Genomic DNA, 27,084 nt, shown 5'->3' with positions numbered 1-27,084 from the left:
CAGACCTCACAGAAGATCTGGAAATAAATGCATTTTTAAAATTTTTTTTTTTAACATTTTAAGTAAATCATCCTCTTAATAGCAACATGCTGGAGGTGAGTTGCCATGCTCTTTTTTTTTTTTGTAATGGAATTTTCTCCAATACTTCTATTCGATTTTTGGAAATAAAATTAGCTGTAGTGATAGAATGTTTTAATTTAGACCGTGCATATCTACACCTTAGCCTTAAATATACAGTGCTGTCTATAAAAAAAAAATAAAATAAATAAAAAAAAAAAAAAAAAAAAAAAAAAAAAAAAGAGTGAGAGATGGCATGAACTCGAGCCTGTAAGCATTATGGTACAAGTCAGAGGTTCATGTGTGAACATATTTTCTTCTGGCAGGCGTTTGTGTGTTAATGTGCTGAGGAGGTCAAGTGATTGGAGGAGCCAGCAGGGGGGCTTGTGATCAACAGTCTGTGGAACCCCTGCGGGAGGCCTCAGAGCTTAGTGGTAAGCCCTTGCCCGCCAGATGGGCACAGCACATCCCCAACATCGCACATCAGCACCAGCACCCTTTGGACCGCACTTACACCGCTGCCCCCAGTCCCCTTCTTAGGAAATGAGGTGACTGTAATCCTCAATTCCTCGACTGACTCCGAGGTCATTTAGTGACACTGAAATCCTTTGTGAGGTCCAACCAGTCCAGACGTTTGATTAAAACCTACGTTTCTAATGTTATTTCTCGACAGGATCAGATGGGCGCAAGGTTGGCTGGAGAGAGTGAAATGAGGAATGCTTCAAAGTGTCAGTGAGTGGACAAGTGTGGCCAGTCAGCATGTTGCAGCAAATAAAATATACAGGCTGGTTTGATGTGCTGTTATTTCGGAGCCACAGGCAGTGCTGAAACGGTGTGTGTGTGTGCGTGTGTGTGTGTTGCTATATTCAGAGCACACATCTGTTCTCACATGTTCTCTTTGGAGACCAAATTCACAATATCGTTATACATTATGTTGGCGTCACAATATCAATAAAAACAATTTTTCAGTCGTCCAAGTTATCCAAGAAGGTCAAATTGAGCCAATTGGATTCTTTTTCAGATTTTTTCCCCCCTAATGTTCTAAAAATGTTCAGATATTATTTAGGGAAATATGCTATCTTAAAATATAATAAATGCATTTTGGAGACATGATGTATAATGTTTATCCTTTTCACGTGGCTTACACCAATAGGTCAATGAGTCAATCGCGGCATTAAAAAAATCTTTTGCAATATAAACACAACTCAGTCTAGTGTAAATGAACACAATCGCTCTGTGGCATGTTTTTGATACAACGTTTGGTCCTCATGAGATTAGGAAAGTGTAACGAATGATGGTGCAGTTCAGTTCTTATAAAGCAGCTGTGTATAGTTAAGACATTTAGATATTGTGCAACTGGCTTCCATATTGATTACTGAGCCTCTTTTCACAAGGACTCATACCAGGTTTTCAGGATGTTGTTTTGGATGACTGATTCAACTGAAGTCGCTTAATCATCAGTTTAATCAATCAATATTGTTTTGGCTTCAGCCTTTCCAATATATCTGATCAAACTACTGTTAATCCATAATAGATTTCTTCATCACCTCTTTTTTGGAAATATTGAATATTACCCATTCATAAGATCCATGACTTAGATTCCTGCTGGTTTATGCATGAATTCATCTGCAATAAGCAAGATCTGCCCAACACTTTTCAAAGTTTCTTTTCATCTGACTTTCATTTGTACCCAACGAGGCATTATTACAATTTTCATTTACCCCTTTGTCGAACATCTTGGCATCAGTTTAAGATTACATTTAGAGGCCCTCAACTTTGGTATGACTTTGCTGTCTTTGAGATGTATAGATAGCCGCCTATGCAGCCTGGAAAAAGGTGCTGAAACTACAGTTGATCTTATTTCCAGTTTTTATATTTATATTATTTCCCCTTCATTGACATTGTCATGAAATTGCAATTCTGCATTTATAATATGTTATGTTTACATGTTATTTTATTTTGTCTTTTCACTTGTACTGTTCATCTGGAAATGTCACTTTCTGATTGGGATTGGAATCTCATACGAGCCCTTCTGGCATCATTCTCTCTTTGCACTGTTTTTAAATTGTCCTAAACAAAAGTGATTTGGACAACATTTATTGCATACTAATAAGCTAAAAAAATTTACACATATTACTGTAATATGAAAATGCTATTTGTTTTGTGTAAATATCATACCACTTTGGAATTACAAGTACTCTATTTTCCGGACTATACGCCACACCTGTATTTAAGCCGCAGTTTTCAATGTTGAAAAAAAATATTTGTTTACTGCATTTACTGCAGAACGATTTTGCACATAAAGATACATAAAACTGTGCCTTTCAGCATGGCAACAACTTTGCAAATTAAAACGGAACAGACACAGGAGAAAAAAATAGAGATTTATATAGCGCATGTTCTGAACTATAGAGCGCCCCTACTAGTGAAAGAAAAATCCACAGAAAAGCCACACCGTTTTATTAGCTGCATGCTTCAAAATCTAGGAAAAAAGTAGCGGCTTAGAGTCCGGAAAATACAATATTTTTTTTTTTTTTTTTTGCAGCACCGTCTCAATTTTGGTGTGATTTATGGCTGAGTTTGAGTATGTACTTTTATGTGTTGATGGAAAGTAGTGCAGTAAAGTTTGAATGTAAAATAGTGTATAACGTTGGATTATTAGACACCAGCAGACTAAAGTTTCTCTGTCAATATAAGAATCGTTTCATAATGGCTTCTAAATGCAACTGAATGGGCACCTCAGCGCCCGACAAAACGCTATTATTGTGCCAACCTGTCGTAAATCTGTCTGCTCGTAGTCCTACCTGGATGAGCTATTCTGGGAATCTGCGGCTTGACTCAGGGAATTGTGTCAGAGTTGCTAGCACAGAGATTACACAAGACAAGTGCACAACAAATAATAGATTACATGTCTCAGTGTAATGCCCTTTCAACAAGCCACACAGCACAATGCGCTTCTCTCCCCAAGCTGTGATGTGAAGGCCTGCTGGCTAGCTGCTCTGTCATCGCACTAGCCTCATTCCTCTGCCGCTATTAGGTAGACTTTGGAGTTCAAGTGACTACAGGCCTTTTTTTTTAAGAAGGGAAGAGAGACACTGCTGTTGTTCTTGAAAAGCTATGTTTATCCAGGATTAGAGACACCAGCATGTTAATAATTGTTTCTCACAGAACTGCAAAGAAGCACTTTCCTGTAATCCCCTAATCAGGCATTACACCTCTGAGCGAAGCCACAACGCAGGCGCGTGGTGTGTGTGACGCAGCACGCCCACAGAGTGTAATGCGCCCACGTCTCCCCCTACGACGTCCCCACGTGGCTCGCCAATGAACCTGCTTGCTTCATTGCTGATTCTCTCAATGACCAAGACCGGAGGCTGTGAGACAATTACAAACTTCTTTGAATGACTTTGAGCATACATTTGAATTAAGTTCCACTTCACACATTGATAACTGCTATTATATTAGGCAATGATGTCCTTGTTGTCCGACACAGGCATACTAGTCGAAACATGGTATTCCGAATAACTGTGTTTGTGGAATAGGAATCAAATGACATGAAAATGACATCACAGTTGATCAGGATTTAGCTAACGACCAATCATGGCTCTGCTTCAGAAAAGAGGTGAGCTGTGATTGGTCATTACCTGAGCCCTGAGCAACTGTGATGTCATTATCAGTCGACAGAAGTGACAAAATGGCCGCCCCCTATGATGTAAAAAAACATGTAGATTTAGCTGATTATTTCATATCCCACAAACACAATATTAATCAAAATGCCAAAAATCTTAGCTAAATGATGTTCAATATGGCCTCACTAGTCTATAGTGAGGCCATATTGAACATCATTTAGCACAGATTTTTTTTTAATGTTGACTTCCCCTTTATGAATCATGCCCCTTAAGAATGAAAGACTGTTGAGGTCATCGAGTTCATGAAATACTGGCAAATCACTCTAAAAAAAAAAAGATCTGCTTTCTCAGCATAAAAAAGGATGCAACAGTCGTTTTTTAAAGTTATTTAATCTGAGCCATTATTGAGGAAATACAACAACAATTATTTTTCTTTCTTGCTGTTTTCCGTCTTCTTTCTTACGTAATCTGGCGCAATTTAGTTTTAATTGTTTGAAATGACTCCATTTAAGTTACTTTAATTTATTTCTTTTACAAAGTACTTTGTGTTTACTCAAAAGTGTACATCACTGGGAAAAGAAATGGGATTTGCTCAACACATTTGCTAAAACTGACAATTTTGCAATACCAAATTGTCTGCAATTCGGTGAATTATGTGGGCCTCCTTTTGGCTGGAAATAGTTTTTCTGGGCCCAGTTAGTGCTGAGTGTTTGTTTGTAGTCTCTGACCCCCACCTCTCTTTCTCCTCACAGGACCCACTTGGAGACTTCAATGAGGAGATCGGCAGGGATTAACCTAAGGAATTTAATTAGTGCTCTTTTTCCATAACATTTCAATCTCGCTAGGCTTGGCTGTGGTCGAACCGGACCTGTTGCGGCCAGCAGCTGGGAAGCGAGGGGGTAGCGAGGGTGGAGTGTGCAGAGGTAAGACACGCGTTTGACAAACGGATTAGTCCGACGCCCTGCGGAGGTGAGGAGTTGGAGACAGATCACACTTAAGCCCATTCATAATTATGTCTCTTTTAATGACACCTCAGTCCGCCATGACCATATTCTTTTTTGCTTATTCTAAAAATGATTCAAAGATAGATCCAGACTCACCATCACTCTTTGCAATATAGTCATTTCATAAACGGGGCCAAATATTTCTATTTACAGTCACAATTGTTGTGTATTGAGTTTCTTTGGAAATAAATACACATTTCATTCAAGTACGGTATGAAATTGAAACGCTGTTCTTGATTATTATAGAATTAACAATCTTTATGCTTTGACCTGTAATATCAAAATGTTCTCATAGCCATTTTTGTGCTATAAAACAAAAAAGTAAAAAAAAAAATCAGTATGGTGACAATAATAGTATAAATCAAGCACATTTATTTTCTTGCATTATTTGTTTTATGAGTTTTAGGTCAAATGTTAACCAAATGCAGTGTTTATCAGTCCCACATCACAGGCAGGTCGTGAGTGCATTAAAGAAATGCTGAGTGAATACAAGCCGAGTTGAGCTCTCGGGTCTGCAGACTTGGATGAATTAGTGGATTCCAGAGTTCAAAGCAAACACGGTGAAGCTGCATATTGCTGTTATGCTGCACGCAAATGGAACAGAGGTCACCTCTGAGTGTAAATACTTTTAAACCCCATTTAAAAACTGTGCTTCTTCTCCATGAAAAGCATTTTTAAACAGTGTCTATACATTGCAGATTTTTATCTGTTGATATATCACCCATAATTACCACGGATTCACTATGTAACAAAAAATTATCTCGTGTCCAAAATGCATGCACGCATACTCATAGAACAAATGGCTCTCTTTAGTTTACAATTAACTTTATAATGGCATTTGTAGTTGATTATATTCAAGTGATTGTGTGAATTGGTAGTTTTTGCTGATGTTCATCCAGGCGTACTGTGTTGTTGGCGCAGTGGTGGTGTTGCTGACGGGTGGCAGGAGGTTGCCAGTGAGCTTGGGGTAATCATGACTAAATCTGAAGCCACACTGTTGCATTGTAATCCTGATGCTAAACTCCCCATTAACCCATCTGGGACCCTGCAACAGACCACAAGACCCCCCCCCCCCCTACCCCGACCCCGACCTCGCATCAAATACACACCCACCCGCCCATCACCACCACCTGCCACACAAACACACTTAAAGCCTCTCTGCCTACATGTTAGAAGTGCTGTCTTTCACGTTAGTGCCTGCTAGAGGTTGAGGGAGGAATGAAGCGGGGGAGGGGGAGATCTCGGGGGCGGCACATGTCCAGCAAATTAAAAACGCTGCCGTAGGAATGTGGCAATGAGATCCCACAGGCGCAACTGGCACCCGTGCGCTGACCCGGTGGTCACCGGTGAGTCTTGTGTTTGTATTCCACGCACACCCTTTGCTTCGGAGGTGGGGTACTGACGTTGGGGGGTGGGCGGCCGCAGACACCTCCTGTGGGACTGCTGATAATTCAAGTCAAACATGATGTCCATGCTTGTTTGACACCCATTTAAAGCGTTTCAATCACATGTGTTTGATACAGTCCAGCCTTGAGGGGCTGTTCATGTCCGCCCCCCCTCCCCCTCCTTTCCTCCACGCTGCCTCACAAAGAAACAATCAATTTAGTTTGATCGCGCTCCTCATGTCAAAGCAATCCATCCACCACTCAATCACATGTTCTATTTGACCTTTTTATGATTATAATTCATAAACATAAAAGGTAATGGGGGCTTGTGGACTGGACACCCCTCCCCTTGGATTCCAACCAGTGGCCCCCTCCTCTTGCGGAGCAGTGTGCCTCTAATTAACAATATGAATTAAGGACTCTTAAAGTGCTACGGAGCGTACTCATTAATGAACTGTAGCATCTCTACTGTTTCTTGATTGGAGAATAGAGGGGGAGGGGGTCTAGTTTGGAGGTCTGCTGCCCTCATGGCTGACCACAAACTCAGCAATGAATGGCCAGTTAATTGGTTTGTTATAGTTGTTGCCTTTTACATATTTTTGTGTCTTTTCTCCGGATATATTGCCGTTGTGTATTTTAGGTGTATCCAACCGCTCCATACGGTGTACTGCCCAACCCTGAAAGACAGCCCCCCCTCCGTTCCGTTTGTTTTTCTATTTGCATGGAAATGCAACACAAAACAATCTGTGCTGTTTGTCTTGAAAGTAGGCCAAACAAGCGCTGACAAACAAGCGAGGGGGGGGGGCAAGCGGGGGGCTAGTTGTAGGTCAGTGCGTCACAAGCTGTGTGTAACCGTGCCTGTCGAACGAGCATGTCACGCCGTCGTCGCCTACAATAGACACAATAACGCACAAGCCAGACCTGGCTGTATGATGTAACGTCGTCTAGACTTCGCCACAACAGCGCCAACGTAAACAAAACAAAAGCAAAACTAAATAACGGAAAGATTACATTAGAGAACCATAACGATAATTGAATCACTGGTCACTGGTCATACAATGCGGAATTTGAATAAAGTACTGAGAAAAACATGCTAACAACAACTTGACATCTTCCAAGACCTCAGCAAACATTATGAGGCCTTAGTTGAATGAGAGTCAAGGGCTTCACCTCGACTGCCAAACCTAAAATGACACCATTCTCATGATTTCAGTCCTGCCTACAGGGTGGCATGTTATGCAAGTTCATTTTACCCAGCGATCCAGAGGTCAACTTCCTCTCAGACTGCTCAGGCTCAACTTGACCCGACCTTGGTAACCTCGTCGACCTGAGTCCGACGCCCCCCCGCTGCGTCAATGCTCAGCTCGCTGCTGGAGTTCATAAATCACTCAGCAGCACAGCCAGCGCGTGTGATGAGAGCAGCTAATCAACGTCTTATTTTAACTGGAAGATTGCATAGATTCGTGAAGGTGCACAAGCGAGAATAAATGCACGATAAGTGCTTTGCGACGATACATACACATGGTGATACTGTATAGATTCATTTCAAGATGCACACACAGCACTTCATAAGCATGGAAAGCTTTCAGCATGATAATTACCTTGTAACTACAATTTTGCTTCAATGGCACGCTCAACATTTTTACTGTATAGTGTCACAAAAGACAAACTTCCCAAAGAGTTTTATTGTTATCATAGGAAAAAAAAGTCATCTAACATCAGATACGTCATTTAATTACACTGGTCACCAAATATTCGCTTCATGTTTTAATCAGAAATACAAGTAAACATCAAAATGAATTTTTGGGGTTGGATTCAGAATCTGCTCTGGTTTTTTTCTCTACTACATCAGTTTTTCATGATAATAATCATAATAATACAATAAAAAGATGAAATGTGTAATATAGTAATATATGTAGTCATATTCATGAATTATGAGTTAGGTTCTCTTTTCTGAAATGTCATAGCTATAAACTCCATATGACACAAGCTTTTGTAGATCTAACTACAAAAAGTAAAATAAAAACATCTCAAAAACCTGATGTGCTGCAGAGCATCTTTTTTTTTTTTTTGTTAAATCACAATCAAATAAATTTAAGAACATTAAGCCATCTGATTAAAATTTGCGGTTGACCAGTCTTATAATAGATGCAATTGTTTTTAAAGACCACCTCCCCCGCCCACCACCACCACCACCTTGCACAAACAAGCACACTGTATTACTGGTCCCCCTTGTTTGGCATAATACCTTCGTTTACACGCACATGCACCAGATGCCCCCTAACGCTTATTCAGATCAAGCGGGCACGTGATGGACTGCCCCCGAGGCCCTGCCAGCCTCACGTCATTGTGTTCCCCCTCAAGCCAGGCGGCCGGCCTCCCTAATAAATCCTCTTTTGTCTTGGTGGCCAAGCGGCTGGTGTGGCACGCGCACCGCCACTCGTCCCACTGGTGTGTGTGACCCAAAACAGGTGGATAGGATGGTTGGAGCGGGTATGGGCTGAGGAGAAGGGGGGGTTGCGGGACAAGTGCATCTGTCCCCACACTCAACGACTCCCTGGGTCAGCCACCGCTCCATATGCTTGCACGAGAGAAGCTGTACACATGCAAAGCCTAATTTAACTGGGGTGGCGGGGTGGAATTGGAAGCATTATATTATTGAACAGGCAATGGAGTGATTGATTATGAGTGATTGGGCAGATTATTAAAACATTAAAAGTTGAGTTTCAGGAAATATACATTTGGGTGCCACATTATACGAATATTGTACATCAAAGTAAAATCAACAGGGATGGAATGGTATGTCAAAAGTCATGGTATGTACTCTGCACAACTGTTTATCGTTTGTAAAAGTAGTGGCTTAAATCTTTCAGGAAAGTGCAACATCAATTTGTTGTCTTCATTTTTGAGAAGGGAATGATGCAGAAGTAAAACTTTTTTTTTTTAATATTGTGCATTATTATAATATAAAACACTAATCAAAGCGTTTATCAGTACTTTGACTCCATCTGAAGAGTTGGTGGAGGTTATTTAATTACTGTTGAAAATTGTGGTTCTACAACACTACTTTTTTTTTGCTTCATACACGTGATACAGATAAAACAGCTTATTGTTTTATTTATTGCACCCATGGGTCTCAGACCTTTGAAAAATAGTTTTATTTTTTGATTGTCACGGATTTTGATGTGCACGGCTGGTGTTGGAATCATGTTTGTAGCATTTTAATGAATGACACTGTAATTAATTAGAATTGAAAAATGCTTATTGGCAGTTTATCTCCACTGATTCAAGAATTATTGAGATTAGAAAAAAAAAACGTTTTTTTTAATGCATTTATAATGGCAAAGCTTTATTAGTGTAGCACATTTTATACACAAGTCAACTAAATGTGTTTGACGCAGCCCCGAAAAGCAACAACAACAGTTAATGACATTTAGAAGCAAAGCAGAGAAAAAAAAAGTAGCTTACCAAAATTACAGAGAATGTACGCTGACAACATCAAAAAACAGTAACAGAAATAAAATAAAATACGATTTGTAAGAACACTTTTTATTTTGTCTTCCTCTTTTATGTTATAAAATGATTTCAAACAAAAGAGGGCTACATTATGAACTTTGAGGGGACGTTTCTAGTTTTTTAATTGTCTCAGTTTCTTAAATTACACTTTGACAAACATGCTGTAGTTTCAAGAAATCTTTATTAAATCTTAATTGTGTTCATGAAAATTGTGATCCCAAATGACCCGTATGATAATTACAAATGGAATGGTGGTGCTGCTGCATTAGCAGCAGCTCCGTCAGGGAATGTTAAGATGAATCATAATATTGTCTGGGGAAATATTAGTGGAATTGGAAAGTAGTAATAGCACTTCAAAAGATGTGGGATGATCTTTTTCTTTTTTAAGAAATTAACTTTCATTTATTTTATCGTAAAAATGTGAAGACTCATCTTCAGTTAATTTTCAGACTTTTATTTCAAATCAAGCTTGTGTGAGGCTGCTTCTGCATGGAAGGTTTCATTGCAGAGGTTGAAATATGTAAATATAAATTGAGATGTTTTGAAAAGTATTCAGGGCATGCTGAATGAAAGCACTCCACTCTGACTTCCAAAGGCTTTTAGCTTGCGTCCGACGACACTGTGAAGCAGAGCATTGAAGTATGGACGTCACAGTCCACTACAAACTCTCAAGTTGAGCAAAATTTGTTCGGGGTCGCTGTTTGAATTTAAAGAGTTTATGCCATAGAAAATAAGAGAAATTCAAATCATGTGTACAAGGATCAAACTGATGAAAATGAACAGTATGTAACATTTTGACTTTCTTAACTATTATTACAAGTGTAAAAATAAGTTAACCAATGTGAAATGTAAACACAACAAACCACAAGCTTATCTGACACGGTGCAAAAGTTGGACACTGCTCGTGTCTTACTTAATGTGTTTCTCTCCTCCCAATTTTGGATAAGTATAAAACTTAATATGTTCACTGAACCGACATGCTAAAAAATTTTATTGCCCTAAAATTTTGGTTCTGAATTTCCAATTGGATTCAATTTAGGAGTTTCCGCTGTATTGAAATAAATTGGTGTCTGCTGGGCCTCTGGCTGGTCCTTCCTCCATCTCTTAAGTTCAGTCAAAATGACCAGTTTGGTTTAGTGTTGTTCAAAATGTGTCTTGTAATTGTTCTGATAGGAAATTCGTTTAATGGGAATTAACAGGCATGTTCAAGCCTCCATGGAGCCCTGAAGTTAGAGTGAGCTGATTTTTGTGGGGGAAAAGAAAAAGACAAAAGAAGTTCTTACACTTAATGTTGGTTTCCTGTTCAGCGGTTCTGTGCCGTCCTTGAATGGTAATTTATATGCAATAGAAAAAGAAATTACAATATGTGGTTATTCTGTTGTTTGCTTCAAACCATTTGTTGCTGGGTTAGACTAGTGGATCATTTTTATAGATACATGCATCATTATATTATGTTATTATATTAATTAATTATATTATTATTATTAAATATATATATTCATTAAGAGCACATATTTTGCATGCACTAATGTATTTTGTCCATATTCAAAATGTGATTTTTGTCATACATCTGGTTAGAAAATGCGTAGTCCTATGTGGCCTCCCCAGAAGCATGTCCCCCCCTGCAGAATTTAAGTTGGCCATCGTTGATCCAGGCCTTGAAAAATGCAATATCAAGAACAAACAAAATCACATACTTCAAACCTATTAAATGAAATGAAATGTCAAGCAAATACTTAATGGTAGGCCTTTATCTGAACAGAAGTGTCTGAAACAAGGTGACAAAAAATATACATCAAATATAAAGGTGAATAATTTGGTGTTAATGCTATTTGAAATGTGCTAAAGTTGGAAATGAAGCACAATCAAAATAAACCCAAAGCCAAAAATGTAACTTTTTTTCTACAAAAAATTAAAATAATGAAAGACAAACACTTAATACTACTGCAGGTTTGATTGACTGTTAATTGCTCTTGGGGACCCCTAGTGGTCCATGGGGCCCCTAGCAGGCCCTAAGTGGGTTTATGCCTTGGGCAGGCTCTGGAAATGAGCACCATCGATTACCAAATATTCAAGCACCCTTTACTTGTATTGTGATGGCGAATCTGGTGAATTACTTTCATGAAAGTTTGCCTCTTCTAGCTGAATGAGCTCCCGACTGGATGTGGCTAGAGGGATTAATTCCATAGGACGACATTCCATTGTGCCACTGCTCTCTCCTCTTTTGAGACGCGCTGCTCGCTGTTTGGGACGTACTGTGCAGCCTGTGGTGCAAATGGAGCCGAGTTGGCGGCATTCACCATGAACTCATTAAATTTCTAAGCTATTTGTGATCAAAGTGTGTTTGAGGCAATTAAGCGTGGCGTTTGATCATGGCGCGCATACGAAATGTCAAATGTCAGCTGTTCCCGCCATTTCCTCACGTTTCGCTTGAAAGTCGACGCGGAGAGGCAAAGCATTGCTTTTACAGTGAAGCAGGGGTGATATAGGCAAATTAAAGGTATTTAGATTTTTTTTAAATTTCAGAAGTGTGTATCTAATTGTTAGCCCTTTGCATTAATCAACAGCCAAGAATAGTTGTCAGTTTCCGTAAGGTGGATGACCCCACTTTGAAACGTCATGTGCCACTTGTCATGTTCATTTTCTGGTTTGAGGGCAGAAGCACTTGATTTGCAACAGTCAGCAAAATTTAAAAAGCTTTTTGGACTTTGTAGTTCAATACAATTAACGATTGGACTTGCATAAAACTGCTTTCACTTCAAATCAACAATGCTGAAAATGGTTTTCTGTTTACTCAAACTGTGGTTTCACATCCTGCATGGGATGAGTCAAAATAATAAGTGTTGTTTGCTTATAAAAGCGGAATTGAAATAAAATAATAATAAATTAAATTAATTAATTGACTGCACTAAGAAGTTTATTTTAATGATTTCAGTGCAATCATTAAATATCTATTTCCACGTTCCACTCTGGAGGCGATCGACATTCAGGTGACAATATATAAGCCACTTTAAAATATTCCCACCTATCCATAAGAAGATTTTTTTTCGATAGTTCGTTGAATGGTCTAAAGAATTGTTTACATACAAGCGCTGACATTTTTCCAAAAGATAATTTTTCGTATAGGTGAGCTTGAACAACTTGACCCATAAGCCTATGTGTGTGTGCGTGTGTGTGTGTGTGTGTTTTTAACATATGCTGATATCTCATAATCTTCTTATGTGTTTGAGGATTTTTTTTCCTCTGGTCTCTCTGAATAGCTTAACAAAATATGCCTCAGTAATGGAAGGCTGTAACCTCCTCCATCGCCTCCACAACTTCAATAGGCCATCAAGTGGCTAATGAACTGATAAGCTTATGAAAGCTTATGGCCCCATTTTTTTGTTGGAGTGGGGGGGGCATATTAGGTGGGAATAAAGCAAAATCAAAGTATCACATAGTCCCTAAAATGAACTTGCATGAGACAGAAGAAAAGCAATTGAACATTTTTTTTTGTGTGCGTGTGTTTGTGGTGTGTTATTGGTTGTGAGGCCCATTGTGTGCACTTGATCAGACCTGCGGCTAAAACTGTGAGTATTATTATCACTTGAGTATCTGTGTAAATCCATGGATTTGTGTGAGCAGAAATTAAAATAACATGCTTTTTACTGCGCTTACTTTAAACCTCTTTAAAGTTCATTCATATTTATATATATAAAAAAACTATATATATATCTAAATCTCTTATTATGTATGCCCTACAAAGCCCATTTTATGCAATCTTTGACAAGGTTATTAAATTCATTGATGATGCCACCAACTTAAATAATTGGGGAAAACATTGACTAAGCTTGGATAAGCACTTTTAACGGCTGGATTATCGCACGCACATTAATTGTTGTTTGGTTTTTATTTGTTGCTATATTATTGTCTTAAGAAAGGCTTCTTTAATTTTACATGTGTGGCTTGATTGCTAATAATGAATTAGTTTAGCTTGGGAAAAACGAATAAGAGTGGAAAAATTCCCTTCTATGAATATGTTTCACTGTTATGGCAACATTTTCAACACTCGAGTATGTCCATGATGGGTCCAACAAGACGTAACGTGTAATTTACTGCTGGACAATAAACACACAATGGACAAGAAAGAGGACACAAAGAAAAACAAGGTGCAAGGGTCGACCTGAAACAGCAAACAAAGTGCGCACTGACAAAAATTACACCATTTTTGTAATTGTTCGTTGTTTTGTTTTGTGTGCACAAGAAGCATGCGTGTGTGTACAGTGAACATTTGAAGGACAAGGAGTGATTTGTTGTTGCAGAGGAGCAATGCCACGCAGGTGACATTAAAAACAAACGCCGCGCCGAGTATTTTTAATGAGCAAGAATTGGGAGATGATCTTAACTGCCTGAGGGAGGATCTGCTTTCTCCCAACACTTCGCGATTACCGGCGGGCAGAGGCGGTGGCGTAGTGGGCGTTATGTCCATAATGCAAGCGAAGAGTACTTGTGAATTAAGATGCTGACACATCGGACCGAAGCAGCACTCTGATCTTCTTGTGGGAAAGGGAGGGGGAGCATATTATTTCAGCATTGTCCATGCGTGTGTTGAAAGCGAACGAAATCATCCTGTCTGCTGCACTTACTGGTCCACTCGTTCTCCAAAGTTTATTTTGTACCATCAAAAGACCATACCGCGCTGCATCTTTCACATCAAAAGTGAATATCCACTTATTTCGTAGTTTTATCTGGAAATGATATGGCTTCATTCTTTCAGGATTAATGTTGTGGGTGCAGTCCATTCTGCGAAGCTGTGTGTGTTTATCATTGTGCAGTGTAGTATAACGTTTGCACGTGACCGATATGTTAAATGAACATGGTGAGCCAGCTATATTATTTAAATGTGCATGAAAAATAATGAAGGTATCAAATTAATTGGAAACAAAATATTAACTCTTTACTGCTGCAAATGATGTGTAAAGAATCCCTTTAATTAATAAAAGTGTGTACATGACTGTATTTGCTCTCTTTAAATATCGTTTTTTTCTTTAATATATACACTATGTCATATAACGTGTACCCCTCTTTTTTTAAATCCTTCTTGGACGCCAATGTATGCAGCGGTCCTCTGGTGTCTTTTTGACCCAGGCAGCAGCACCCAACGCGGGGGCCGAGCGGCCAAGGGGCGCTGCTGTCCGCCGCTCCCTCCACTGCAAGGGGGGGATTACTGCAGCGTCTGTTGGGCCCATATGCCGCCAAAGTCTTGATTAAAACTCTTTGTATGTATATGACGCGTTGTGGAGACCATCTCTAATCTCTCCTCCTCTGACTTGTGCACTTTACAGGCTGCGAGGTTATAATAACAAGACTGGGTACGCTTTGTTCCAAATGCGTATGAGACGACATTTTGGCTTTTATTACGCCACCGTAATCGCCTTTCAAATGGGAGTGCGTTTAAAAATCGTAAAACTCGTTCTAATTTAGCTGTCACGTATGAGAATTCAAATCATATGCAAAGTTTTGGGAGAGAACTATAATCATGAGTCCGAACCACTTTTTTTTGTTTCAGAAAGTTAAGGAGTTGTTCCTACAGTGCAGAGTCTTCTCATGAATATTCACGCATCTGTCAACCGAGCTATTGTCTCCTCATTCAATTGTTTTATTGTTTATCACCATAATGAATCATGCATGTGACTGCTTCTAACCAACGAGGGAGCAAACCTACATTTACCCTTGAATGCAAGTTTTGCACTGATAGACCTTCAAAATATAATCCCACACCCCCCCTTTTTTGATATTTGAAATAAATGTCGCGCAGGCGCACTAACGAGCATCCAGGAGTGGAATCAAAGTGCCTCTTGTCTTTTTTAACGCTTCGATTATTTCAAGCAAGCTTTTAATTAGTGCGCTCCTCCAGCGGAGGCTGCAATGAAAGAGAGATTATTGGCAATGTCAAGGATACTAATTGAATGTTGGACTTCTAACAATTAGCCCGCTGCACAGCCATGTCGACTCATTACACATCCCATAATAGTCTGACTTTGTTGGTGAGTTTTAAGTAGCAGGTAGAGAAACACAAGCGCCCGCTTCTTCAGACGGCAACTTGACTCCTCACTCGTGGTAACAAGAAAAGTTCTCATTTGGATAAAAAAGGGTTTCACTGGCCCTTGATGGTTCGATATACTTTAATTATTTTGTATTTAATAAAAACAATCTAAATAGACCACAAAATGTGTGTGTAATTAGAATTGAACATGCTGGCTATTTTCGCAGTATAAAGGCCATTTTAAGATTAAAGCCTTTGTGTTGCTCAAACACGCTTGTGGACCACACGTTTGGGCCTTGAATGAGACCCACTGTTGCTAGGTGAAAATATTGGGATTAACACCTTTTGTGGGATTAAACTGCTGGACCTTCTCTATTTGTGAGGACTTTTCAAAATTGGAGTTCCGGAAGTGGGGGGAAATAAAAGCGCTAAATTGTGCCTCGTGTTTATTAGATTTCCAAAATGTTCTTAAACCAATTGAATTATTTTCCAAATACCTTTAATTTGGGTGAAAATAATTATTTAAAAGTTCTAAAGAATCATAACTTTGCTTGTAAATGCGTTTTACATTTGTTTCTTTTTGTTTAGTATTAAATTAATAAAAATATTAATAAAATTAAAATGCCATACAAGCCTGATATTTTTGCGCGCGCACTCACACAAACACAAACAAACAAAGATCGTCTATTTAGTGAAAGCTCACGGGACCTTCTGCTTTTTACTCTTCTTCTTTTTCCTGTCTTTTCGGCGGGGAGGCCACAGCATCTTTGGAGCCGGTACCGGACCCACAATCATGTTGAGATCCAGTGGAGAGGAGCCTTTGGGTACGTGTGTGAATGCGTGAGAGTGTGTGACTAACCCTTCATATTATTACTACCACTTGGAAAGTCTCATTTAATCATTAGCGTCTGCTTTCCCACTCCAGAAAACAAAACAGGTTTCAAGAGAGTGTGATGCGAGGAGGGGCTCACAAATTGCATACAATACAACAGATCACAGTTTCGAAGGCTAGCACAGATAAAAATAAAAATAAAAAAACACAGGTACCATTTATATAAGACACACACTGATTGTCTCTTAGAAACTACATATTGATTCTTTATAAACACTTTTTTTTCTTAAATAAAGTAGTGCATCCATGTCCACACAGCGTCCTCGTCGTTGCGGAACAAAGAAGCTTAATTAAAGGAGGTTCTGAGTCCAGGGTTCTCGTTCCGTGGCCTTGCTTGTAGTGAACTTGTCCTCAACAGGTGCACGAGTATAGCGCACCGACAGACATGGATGGGGGGGTTGGGGGCTACAGGTGAGTGGAAGAAGTAAAGAAAATCTCTTTGCCAGTGCTAAAATAAATTAGACCTCTCCTCTAAGAGAGGGTTATGCCAAAATGTTTGAGGCGGGGCCCCTCCCAGTGAGCAGTTTTATTGAGGGCCCGCGCAGTGTCTATTGCGGAGTGTTCACAGGACTTGGAATTTCCACGAGGAGGTCTGATCCTTATAATCCAAGCAATCGGCATTGAAGTTCAGCTTCCACGACGCCGCTTGGTCTTTATAATCCAGGCAGTCCGCCGCGGAGTTGAAGCCCAGGCTGGACGTACCGTAGCCCTGCGTGGAGAGCGACGCCGGTGACTGGTTGAGGTGGCCCGCCACCGCGTTCGTGCTCATCGGACTCAGGGTCGAACCCGGACCGGACAGCTGGTGGTGCATGGGGGTGAGGTAAGAGCCGCAGTCCATGCCGCCGAAGTAGGACGTGGAGCCGGCGTAGCCCTGGCCGTAGCCCGAGGCCTGCGTGTAGGTCATGGGGTACGACCTCTGCATGCACGACGACGAGGTAGACAGCGGGTCCGAGAGCGGGGAGATGGAAGCCGGGCTCCAGATGGACACCGGCGCCGTGCTGCTGGAGATTGCCGGGATGGCCGTGGTGGTGCTGGTGGGGGGAGTGAACTGGCCGCTGGCGCCGCTTTCGGAGCTCACTTCTCGACTGGGGGAGCTTTTCTTCTTGGCCGGCCGCGCCTTGTTCTGCCCCCCGTTCTGCTGCTGTTGTTGCTGCTGGCGACACTTGGCCCGCCGGTTCTTGAACCACACCTGCAACGAGGAGCATTGCAAACGCGTGATGCATTTAAAGTGGCAAAAGTGCTCTTTCTCCCTTGGGAATGCCGACATTTTCTCTATGCTTTTCCCCCAAAGTTATTTTGTCAATTTACACGTTTCATTTCAGAATTTACGAAACTGTTTATGCACACACACAATTCGTTTGTATTTTATGTTTTCGTTCGGCAATTAAAAAAAAAGTTTCGAAATAAGTACATTTTTTGTCACTCGATGGTATAAAAAGGAATAATAATAATAATAATAATAATAATGGAAAAAACTAAAAGGAATGGAAACATGGTTGAATGTATTTTTGGATTGTTTCTTATTATTTATTATATATCTTCTTCATATGGCACAGCACATCTTTAATTCAGTTTTGCAATAACAAAATGTGTTGAAATTTTAATCATTCCTTTAAAAAACACCAGATGATCAAATTGTCAAATCATCTTGTTATTAAAACTGATTATTTGCTATTCTTAATGTTCACTGCTTATTGGTAGCGCAAGTCGAGTTAATCATGCTACAATAATGCCATCTAAAAGGGCAAAAAAAATCACACTAACTTCTGTTAAACGAACATCATGCACGTGTTTATGTTAATTCAACGTCAATGCCGATTCCATTTTAATTAATTGTCACAACGATTTTCAGTCGTTTTCATTCTACTTGCATGGCTTCAAAATTCGTTTCTCCAAATTGAGCTATACACGGTGGACATAAAACGGAAAATATATAAAATATAGAATAAAAATCAAACTACATTTACAAACATTGTCAGGGCTGTTAAAACACCCACTGACAAAATTCTGCACATTCAGATTTGCGGGGAAAATGAGAAAGAAGCATTCGCCCATAAATCCATCTTTGATTTTGAAGTCCTGCTATTTTTTCTTTTGTTAATTGTCGCTTATTTTTCTTTCTTTATGACTTTCACTTGAATGAAATATTTCTTAATAAAATATGAAATTCATACTTTTCTATTGTCATGTTTTCTTCCCAATTTTCTTTGCGCACTCTATTTTTTTTTCTTAAAATGGACAGATGACAGACTGGATTTTCCAATAAAGCCTGGCAACTCACCTGTACACGGGACTCAGGTAGATTAATTTTGAGAGCCACTTCTTCGCGCATGAATATGTCCGGATACCTCGTCTTGGCGAACAACGCCTCCAATACGTCGAGCTGCGCGCGCGTAAAAGTAGTCCTCTCTCGTCTCTGCTTCCTTGGCGTCGCTGTAAGAACCAGTGAATGCAAAGTATGAAACAAACTGCGACAGGTTGAAATAAGGCGCCAAATGGCAGAAGTGAGCGCTTGTAACTGAAATTTGCAGTGCTTTTGGTTTGCGTAATTGCGCACAAATCCTTTTTTGATCATGTTTGTCACCAAAACAAATTACTGGTGTCATGGCGCAAACAAATCAAATTTGAATTTATAAAACCTAATTAAACACATTCGAGATTTTAATTGGGCTTTATTTGATTGTAAACATTCTACGTCCATTTGTTTGCGGAAAAACTGCATTCCTTCATTTATAGTTTAGAAAAGTTGGCACTCACCTGGATAACCCACGGACGGATGCAAGAGGTCCATTCCGGAAGTGGTTAAACTGAGGCCATTGACTGTGTAAGGTGGTTGCTTTAGATACGACATCATGCTAATGTTTGTCTGGTGGCTCAAGTTGGGGAAAATGTTGGAAATGGATGGAGCTCCTGATGTGCACCTGCTGTCCTGTCGTACGGTGCTCACACGCTCCTCGCTGGAGACACCTGGCCACAAAGGAAACCGCAACGAATGCATTTAACGTTTGGGAAATACACGCGCATACATTCACGCACACACGCGCGCTCACACGCCTGCACACACACGCATACACATTTATTTGTCAAAAATAAGCGAACCATAAGCATATTTCTAAACTTTTAATTGCTCATAAATGTAAACGTTTGTCCAATCCCTTATCTGTTGAGTTTAAGAAGACTAAACATTCTAGACGGTTCAGTGAATTGTGGCACAAATTGAGTGTTTTTTTAAAGCCAGATCTTTTTTCATAAACGGCTGTTAAAAAAACAACACAAGATGAAACGAAATGCCCGTGCTCGTGTACATTTGTTTTGATTGTTCTTCATTCGCTAGTTTCCGTCTTGATTGTATTTCATCGTCTTCCAACGGTTTTAACCCCTCGTCCCAATCTGTCACACTTTAACCAAGGGACCAGTTGCACATTCCGGCTCAATAATCATTATGGTCATCCTCCTCCTCCTCCTCATCATCATCATCCCTGACCGAGTTTAATTATCACAGGTCTTCTTCTTTTTAATTTATTGATTAATTAATGAGCTAATCCAAGTGGCAAGTGAGTGCAGATGATTGCAGTCCAATTTGCTTATAAATATGCAGCGAGCGTTGATGATGATGAATCGTTTGTGCGTGTTTGAATTTCAAAATCATGTCCAGACTTTGTCGTTTATTCCATTCAGACAATGAATGCAATTGGGCAAGAAAAATATAGAATATTCGTTTGTTGATCCTAAATTATTCACGCTAATAATTTATAAAGGTGATATGACTTGATTGATTTACTGTCCATTCAATAAAATAATGCAACGAGGGAGGCCTAAAATTGATCTTTGATGCTGAAATTGTCAGACAACACATGACCCAAAGCTCATTTCAATTATTTTATTTTATTTTATTTTGTTTTTTTAAGAAAGGGAACATTTTAAATTAATGAAGGGGGCCTATGTGTCCCCCCCAGAAAAGTTGATTTTTCTTCTCTTAAAAAAACGTTTGTTCGTTATTGAGTCCTCATGGCTAAACCACTCATTATGTTAAATTCTTTCGATATTAGCCAAAATCATTCACAAAATAACATTACTTCGATTGATTCAACTAGTGCGTCTAAATTATTTTATTTGTTCTCGATTTTATTCATTATCACACACCCCCCGTGGGAAGAAAATAAACTTTTTCTCCAATTATTTTTCTTTCTTAATTTCAGTGGCCAATTGTTTTGGATTGCAGGGAAAATTGAAGACTATTTTGCCCTGATTCGAATTTCAACGAGCGGCGGGGCTAAAACGAATACTTTGTGATTAGGGGAAAAAGTCAACCCACCTTACTCCTGGAGAGTGCAAACGTCTTTTGTGTGTCCTCCTGAACGAGTGAGAAAATTCAACTGAGAGCAACGACGTCCAGCTCAAAATCACAAAAGGTGCCACGGGAAAAAGAAAAACAAGGCAAAAAAAGAAGAAGCAGAATCCGCAGTGTCAGAACACAAAGTTCAACGTGGAGTGTCTGCGCTGGGTTTTGAAGCAGTGCTGCAGCAGCGAAATGATGATGACGATGATGATGATGACGATGATGATGATGGAGGAGGAGGAGGAAGAGGAGGAGGAGGTAGCATAGGATTTGTTGGTGTGTTGGGAGTGAAGTGCTTGGAGTTGGAATTTGTACAAAGAGGCAGCCAATAGGAACTCAGCTCCCACACACACTGGTGGTGGTGGTTGGTGCGGGTGCTCTTCCCCCGCCCTTCCCCAGATACTTTTTTGGACCCACTGTCCTCATCCAATGGCCCCACGAGAGAATCTTCCACGTAGGCCGTAACAAGTGGAGTTTAAAAATATAAATCACATCCCCCCCCCCCAATTCAATGCCATAATTCATCCCATTGGAAAATAAAGAAAATCAAAATATAATGTTACACTGAGTCACTCTGACTTTATTTTTTAATTCTTAAAATGTTATTTTCAACGTTTGAGATGAGTTAGAGAATCACATTTAATTATTTCTTGAAATGATTCCAAAAACAAATAAACAAAATGAATGCCCCTATATGGAGAGAAAGAGTTAAAAAAATGGAGCGACGCCTTCCTCTCACATTCCCGCGACGTGTCGCATACAGGCAAAAAAAAGAGGATTTAGAGACTTATTTCTTAAAAAAAAAAGTGTCCTCTCATCCGCAGAGCAGCTAGTGTGTCACTATTCTGCAGGCCGGCGCCCACATGCACGCACAAACAGGAGCTCCGTGAAGAAGAAGAGGAGGGGGGATGAAGATGTTCACATGGCAAGATGAGCAGCAAGGTAAAATACTTCACCATCATTGACAATTATTTGGAGGTGCAAATGTGACATTTTCGGCATTTGAACTATATGACAATTTTACCAGAAGATAAAACACTGGCGCTGTAGCGTGATTTTCGTCGCAGCTTGTTGGTTTTATAGCTTAGTGGAACACACACGCTCACACACACACTCGCATGCACATACACGTTTGCAAGATATTTGAATATTGATTACTTGAGAGTTTTGAACACACATAGGAGGCGTTTATAGCTCTCTGCACGGAAGCAAGGCCTGCACCCAAGTTTTAACATCCGCTCGATCTTTCCACAGATTTCCACGCAGGCCGTGCAAGCACTTTTTGTTGGATCCCCAAAGTTGGATTTCTTTCAGCCGCCAGCGCTCACCCGAGCAGAAGGATTTCTTTATTTATTCTTCTAGTGGTCGCAGTGGCAGTTCAGGTACTGAAATGTTTATTGGACACATTTATTCGTTTGGAAGATTTAAAAAAACATTTTACATGACACAAAATAGTACATATGCTGTTACACATATTGACATTATTTTAAATATCAAATCGATTGTTGATTTTGCTTTTTCACATTTTAAGCCTATTATTTTCAGTATTAGCATTTTAGGAAATTAATTTTGAAATCTTTCTAGAAGCAATTTCTAATTAAATTAAAATGTGTTTTGTCAATTACTTAAATATTCGTTGGTTTTAAACCAAATACTACACGGACGATATTGTGTCATTTGAGGAAATCACTATTTCTGATTTACATTTTTATTTTTGCATGTATTTCAACCTTTGTAGGATAATTGCTACAGCACCATTCCCACCCGTCTAAAAATGCACATTTGACCCTCTTTTCATGTTCAACATTATCCGTTTATTTTCTACCCATTTGCAAACGATTAGATTATTAAACGCTAAAGAGAAGCCCCAATGCTGCGTGTAAAATGAGCAAATGAGCAGGTCTGCGCCAGTTATCTCGCCGTCGAAGTATAGAGCTCAATAATTGATGGGCTGCTAAAAGCGGGCCGTCCGCGGGGAGCGTGCGTGTTAAAAGGATGTTTAAAGGCACAAGGAGTTAAGCGCCCCTGGCGGGCTGCATGCGCTCCCACCGACTTCCGCCTTTTATCTCCGCCTCTGCTCCACTCCACCTGAGGCTGTGCATTAAAGCAGGCAGGGCCTCCTCCAACCTGTGATTCCCACTTTGTCTCCCTCACTGCACCTACTTTGATAGCCATGAGGGGCGAAGAAGGGGCTCAGGGGCGGCAGTTTGAACATTTGGATGAATTAATAAATCATTCAAATTGCCTCTTCATATTATAGTCTGTGTAAAAAAAAAGACATGATAAAATAAACATATGTATCATAAATAATTGAGGAGAGCAAATAGAAGAGAAACTGGCTGAGAATTTAAATACTGGCACACGCGCACGCACTTACGCACCCGTGCCCACTCACACACACATGCAGATTTCCCACTTGTTTTATTCGATATCTTCGCTTCTTGTTTCATATGTGGTTGAAGAGGGAAAAACGTGTTGGAGGAATATTTTGAGCTGCGAAAGAAATAAGAAAACCTTGCAGTTTCCTTTTTTTGGACAGTGATTTTTTTTTTTAGCACTTTTTAAACAAGTAGCATTTTTTGTTGGTCTTTTAAAATGCATTATCGGAGAAAAGTAAGAACAACATTTACTAATTTTGGCAGCAAAACTATTTTTCTTCTGACTTGTGTGACATGTGCTGCAAAGCGAAGCCTTTATTATACACATTGGAACAGCAGCTGGGTGTGTGTGTGTGTGTGTGTGTGTGCTTGGAAGAGGGGGATTTTGAGCCGAATGAGGATCATCACAAGCTGTATTTTAATTAGCCCGTGAGGCTCAATAGATACAGCCTGCCACCTTTGCAGTGAAGGTGGCTAAATGTGTCCAAGATGGAAGAGAATTCAAGACATTGTTTGACAAAGTAGAACAAAAATCATCCAAATACAAGAGGAAAATCAACCAGTTTGTGGTTTGATGTTTACATTTCAAATGAGAAATCACACTTAAATGGTTAAACAATATTCCATGTGGATAGGGCCTGTCAATTTTATAAAGAAACACAAGTAAGTTGTTTACATGTTTCCAGTAGTTACGCACATTTGGCATTCAAAGTGTTCCCATTTAGCTATATGAACAGTCATAAAACCCAGCATTTTCCATGCAGGGCCAATGTGCCCCCACAAGGCCATGGGTGTGCGTGTGTGCGTGTGCGTGTGTGTGTGTGTGTGTGTGTGTGTGTTTTCCAAGTTCACGCCTTTTAATTAGAGCTGTAATTGTTGTTGTGTTGTGTTTACGCAGGAGTTCGCAGACAAACAATCGGATGCAATTAAATTCACTGTCATCACTCATCATCACTGAGGAGGCAAGAGGGGGGAAGGACGCACACAAGGCCAAGTCAAGGTTGACTGAAGGAGAACAAGATCACTCGCAAAGCCATAAAGTGAACTCTAACTTGATAGTATTTATTCTTTTCCTCATGTGAGCAGTGTATGCGTCAACACCAGGGCAAGATTACGAGTATTTGATAAAGAGTGTCCTGTACTTGGATGTTTTGACATTTTGATCAAATGAAAATACATGAGCCACTGAATTTAAATTTGAAAATGAATTAATCTTACAGACATGAGAATTTGAATGTATTTTTTTTTATTGTTATCCGTGTCAAATGAAGGTTCTTGATTGAGTTGATGAAGATGGTAATTACATTTTTTACAATTTTGGATTTTTCTTCTATTGCTTCGTATGCCTTTTCCATGAAAAGTAACACAAATGCGCAGTGGCCTCCGAGTTCCTTTTTTTATTCTGTCATTGGCACGGAAGCTGTCTTTACCGTTAGTGCCACTGTAGATAGCCTCGTTATGTTGCAGCAGTACACCAGAGGGATCTGTGAGAAAAAGTTCCAAATGAGGCAGCCATTTTGCTTTCACATGATAGCAGTCAGCAAAATAAATAAAGTTATTTCTGACATATGTACAAAAATGTCAAAGTGTCAGAACTTGACAATTCTTTACCATTATTATGATTGTATTAAGACTACAGTGCAATGGTTTTAAGTGTATTCAGGATTATTTATGCACTTGTACCCACTGATCTTAAAGTGCTACACGAGTAAACTGTGAAATTTACTCACTTTTTATGAATTTGTGTATGTATTTTCTGTTATGCACTTTTGTCTTTGTTCTTATGCAGCAACCGTATTTCAATGGGCCACCACCATTTGCTCGGTCAATAAGGGTCGAAAGTCTTTGCATAGCCTGATGTTCAGCGGAACTTCGGCTATGCGGCCAATCGCAGATGCAGCAAACAAATGAACTGACACAGGAATAGGCACATAGACACGGCACAAAAGTTTTTCTAAATGAGGATATGAGCTATACTTGCGCCAGTTTTATATATGTAGCCAATGCATGTTGTGATGAACAAAGATAGAATTAGCATTTAGTATTAGCCAAAGTTTTAGCAAAATCCGCCACCAGATTGACTGGTGTTGTTGATGCATTGTTTAAAAACTGTATGTCAGATAAAGAGGAGCCTCTTCTCTTCTCTGTTGTGGCATGGCGTAAATGAAGCGGTTTTGTTCGTAATCAAAGTCACGTGACAAAGACGACAGTTCGTCATTGATTGTAAAATAAACCGTTACAACGGCTCTGTAAGTAAAACCACTAAAGATAGTGTCCGTAAGCGCTTGTCATGGATAAATGGATAGTTCTTTTTTTTTTTTTGCTTTGTTGGCTTTGTGCATCAGGAAGGCAGGTTACTGTATCGTTGTCATTGTTGTTTGTTCTTTGTTAAACTGATGAGAAAAAATGAGGATGTGCTCATGGTAATAGTGTGACACAGACAAATAAAAAAATAAAATGACACAAGTGATTTAAAGCATTGTGTGGAAAATTGCCCAATAGAGGAAGTCATATTTTAAATGACAAAGTGATATCAAACATGTTTCAATTGATGATTTTTTTCATCTTATAATCAACCGATGAATTACTAAAGAAATGGACAAAAGAAACACAACTTTTTTGGGGGAGGGTGGTCGGGTTATTTATTTCGATCCTTGTGTTACTCTGCATTTATTTGTTATTTTAAGATTCATGCTGAAACACTCATGCCATTTGTTAACCTGTTAAATGTGTTTACATTGTGTTAGCATTAAGCTAGCTAGCTACGACGGAGCATATTTTTCCTTAAATACGGTCTACACATATAATTGTCTTCATTGTTTGTTTAGTTTTACAGTAAACATTAATAGTGAGTCAACAAATTGCACGGAAAGCAAATCGTTACTCTTTTTGAAGAACAGTTATCTACCCGCTACACTACACACAGCGGGCCCATAGAAGACAGAAAAGTACACTACGTATGCGACAGGCTGGTATCGAGCGTCATGGAATTGGAGAATTTTTATGAGTTTGACTACAGACGTAGAGTATCAGTGTTGGTGCATCCCCAGTGTGTATGTATTAGGCAGTGAGTAGAAATGTGTTTGCAAATGCAGGCTTGCATTGCACCTCACCTCTGTAGGCATCCTGCGTACACGTGGAGGTGTGTGCATAGCGTGCTAAAAGCTGCCCTGCAGACCGGACCTGTGGAGTCTTCAAAGGAAGAGGAAGTCAAAGTGGGGGGATTTGTTCAGGCTTATTTGGCAACCTGGGATTTGAATTGGATTCTGGGAGGCATTCATAACACATTTGAAAACGTTACATTGTGAGATTTCATGTTTAATCCCCATAATAATGTATTTTGGGCAGAATGGTCACAGCGTTTGCACTAGTGTGACTATTTATGATTCATCAAATGTTTTTTTTTTGGGAGTGTTGGGGCACTGTGAGGTGCTGGAGAGCTCTTGAAGAGGAACCTCTTCCCACTTTAACCTTCCTTTCCACTGCGTTTTGTTTATCTGACCTGAATATGTGATAGGGTCAGTGTGTGGGCTTCCACTGGGATTCTCTTTGACCCCCCTCTCTTACAACCCACTGTGGATTAGACCTCCCTGAAAGGGAGCACTAGATGCGCACTTTATTCACCTCGATGGTTTAATAGAAGTGAATCATTATTTGGCATTTCTCTTTATAATTTATGCAAAATAAATATATTTATCCCCCTGAACCCATTAATACAAATCCTTCTTAATGAATGGAGAAAAATATGAAAATATATATTGGCATGGCAAGCTAGTTTTATTTGTATAGCACATTTCATACACAAGCCAACTCAAAGACAAAACATTTATAACCCCAGCAAATAAATGAATAGATAAATACA

At 39.6% G+C, this 27,084-nt stretch overlaps 1 protein-coding gene and 2 long non-coding RNA genes across 3 annotated transcripts; 2 read left to right on the top strand and 1 right to left on the bottom strand.

Moving 5' to 3' along the window:
• Positions 1-382: 382 nt before the first annotated feature.
• LOC148343224 (uncharacterized) lies at positions 383-846 on the top strand. The gene is made up of 2 exons (XR_015844746.1): positions 383-491; positions 731-846. It is a non-coding gene; the product is annotated as an uncharacterized LOC148343224 (long non-coding RNA).
• A 13,202-nt stretch (positions 847-14,048) lies between these two features.
• On the bottom strand, positions 14,049-21,109 carry LOC148343223 (homeobox protein OTX2). Its single transcript, XM_088317265.1, has 4 exons — positions 20,821-21,109; positions 19,263-19,472; positions 18,787-18,938; positions 14,049-17,694 (listed from the first exon to the last, which is right to left on the bottom strand). The coding sequence occupies exons 2-4, from the start codon at positions 19,357-19,359 to the stop codon at positions 17,068-17,070; spliced, it is 876 nt and encodes a 291-aa protein (XP_088173391.1). The 5' UTR covers positions 19,360-19,472; positions 20,821-21,109; the 3' UTR covers positions 14,049-17,067.
• A 524-nt stretch (positions 21,110-21,633) lies between these two features.
• Positions 21,634-25,698, top strand: LOC148343222 (uncharacterized). The gene is made up of 3 exons (XR_015845593.1): positions 21,634-21,786; positions 22,099-22,226; positions 24,121-25,698. It is a non-coding gene; the product is annotated as an uncharacterized LOC148343222 (long non-coding RNA).
• The last annotated feature ends 1,386 nt before the right edge of the window (positions 25,699-27,084 follow it).

This window comes from Idiotropiscis lumnitzeri, chromosome 1 (assembly GCF_059441095.1).
Source record: "Idiotropiscis lumnitzeri isolate Australia: NSW breed Sydney's pygmy pipehorse chromosome 1, RoL_Ilum_1.0, whole genome shotgun sequence".
NCBI lineage: Eukaryota > Metazoa > Chordata > Actinopteri > Syngnathiformes > Syngnathidae > Idiotropiscis > Idiotropiscis lumnitzeri.
The sequence above is the reverse complement of the archived record's forward strand: the minus strand, read 5'-3'. Positions and strand labels throughout refer to the sequence as shown.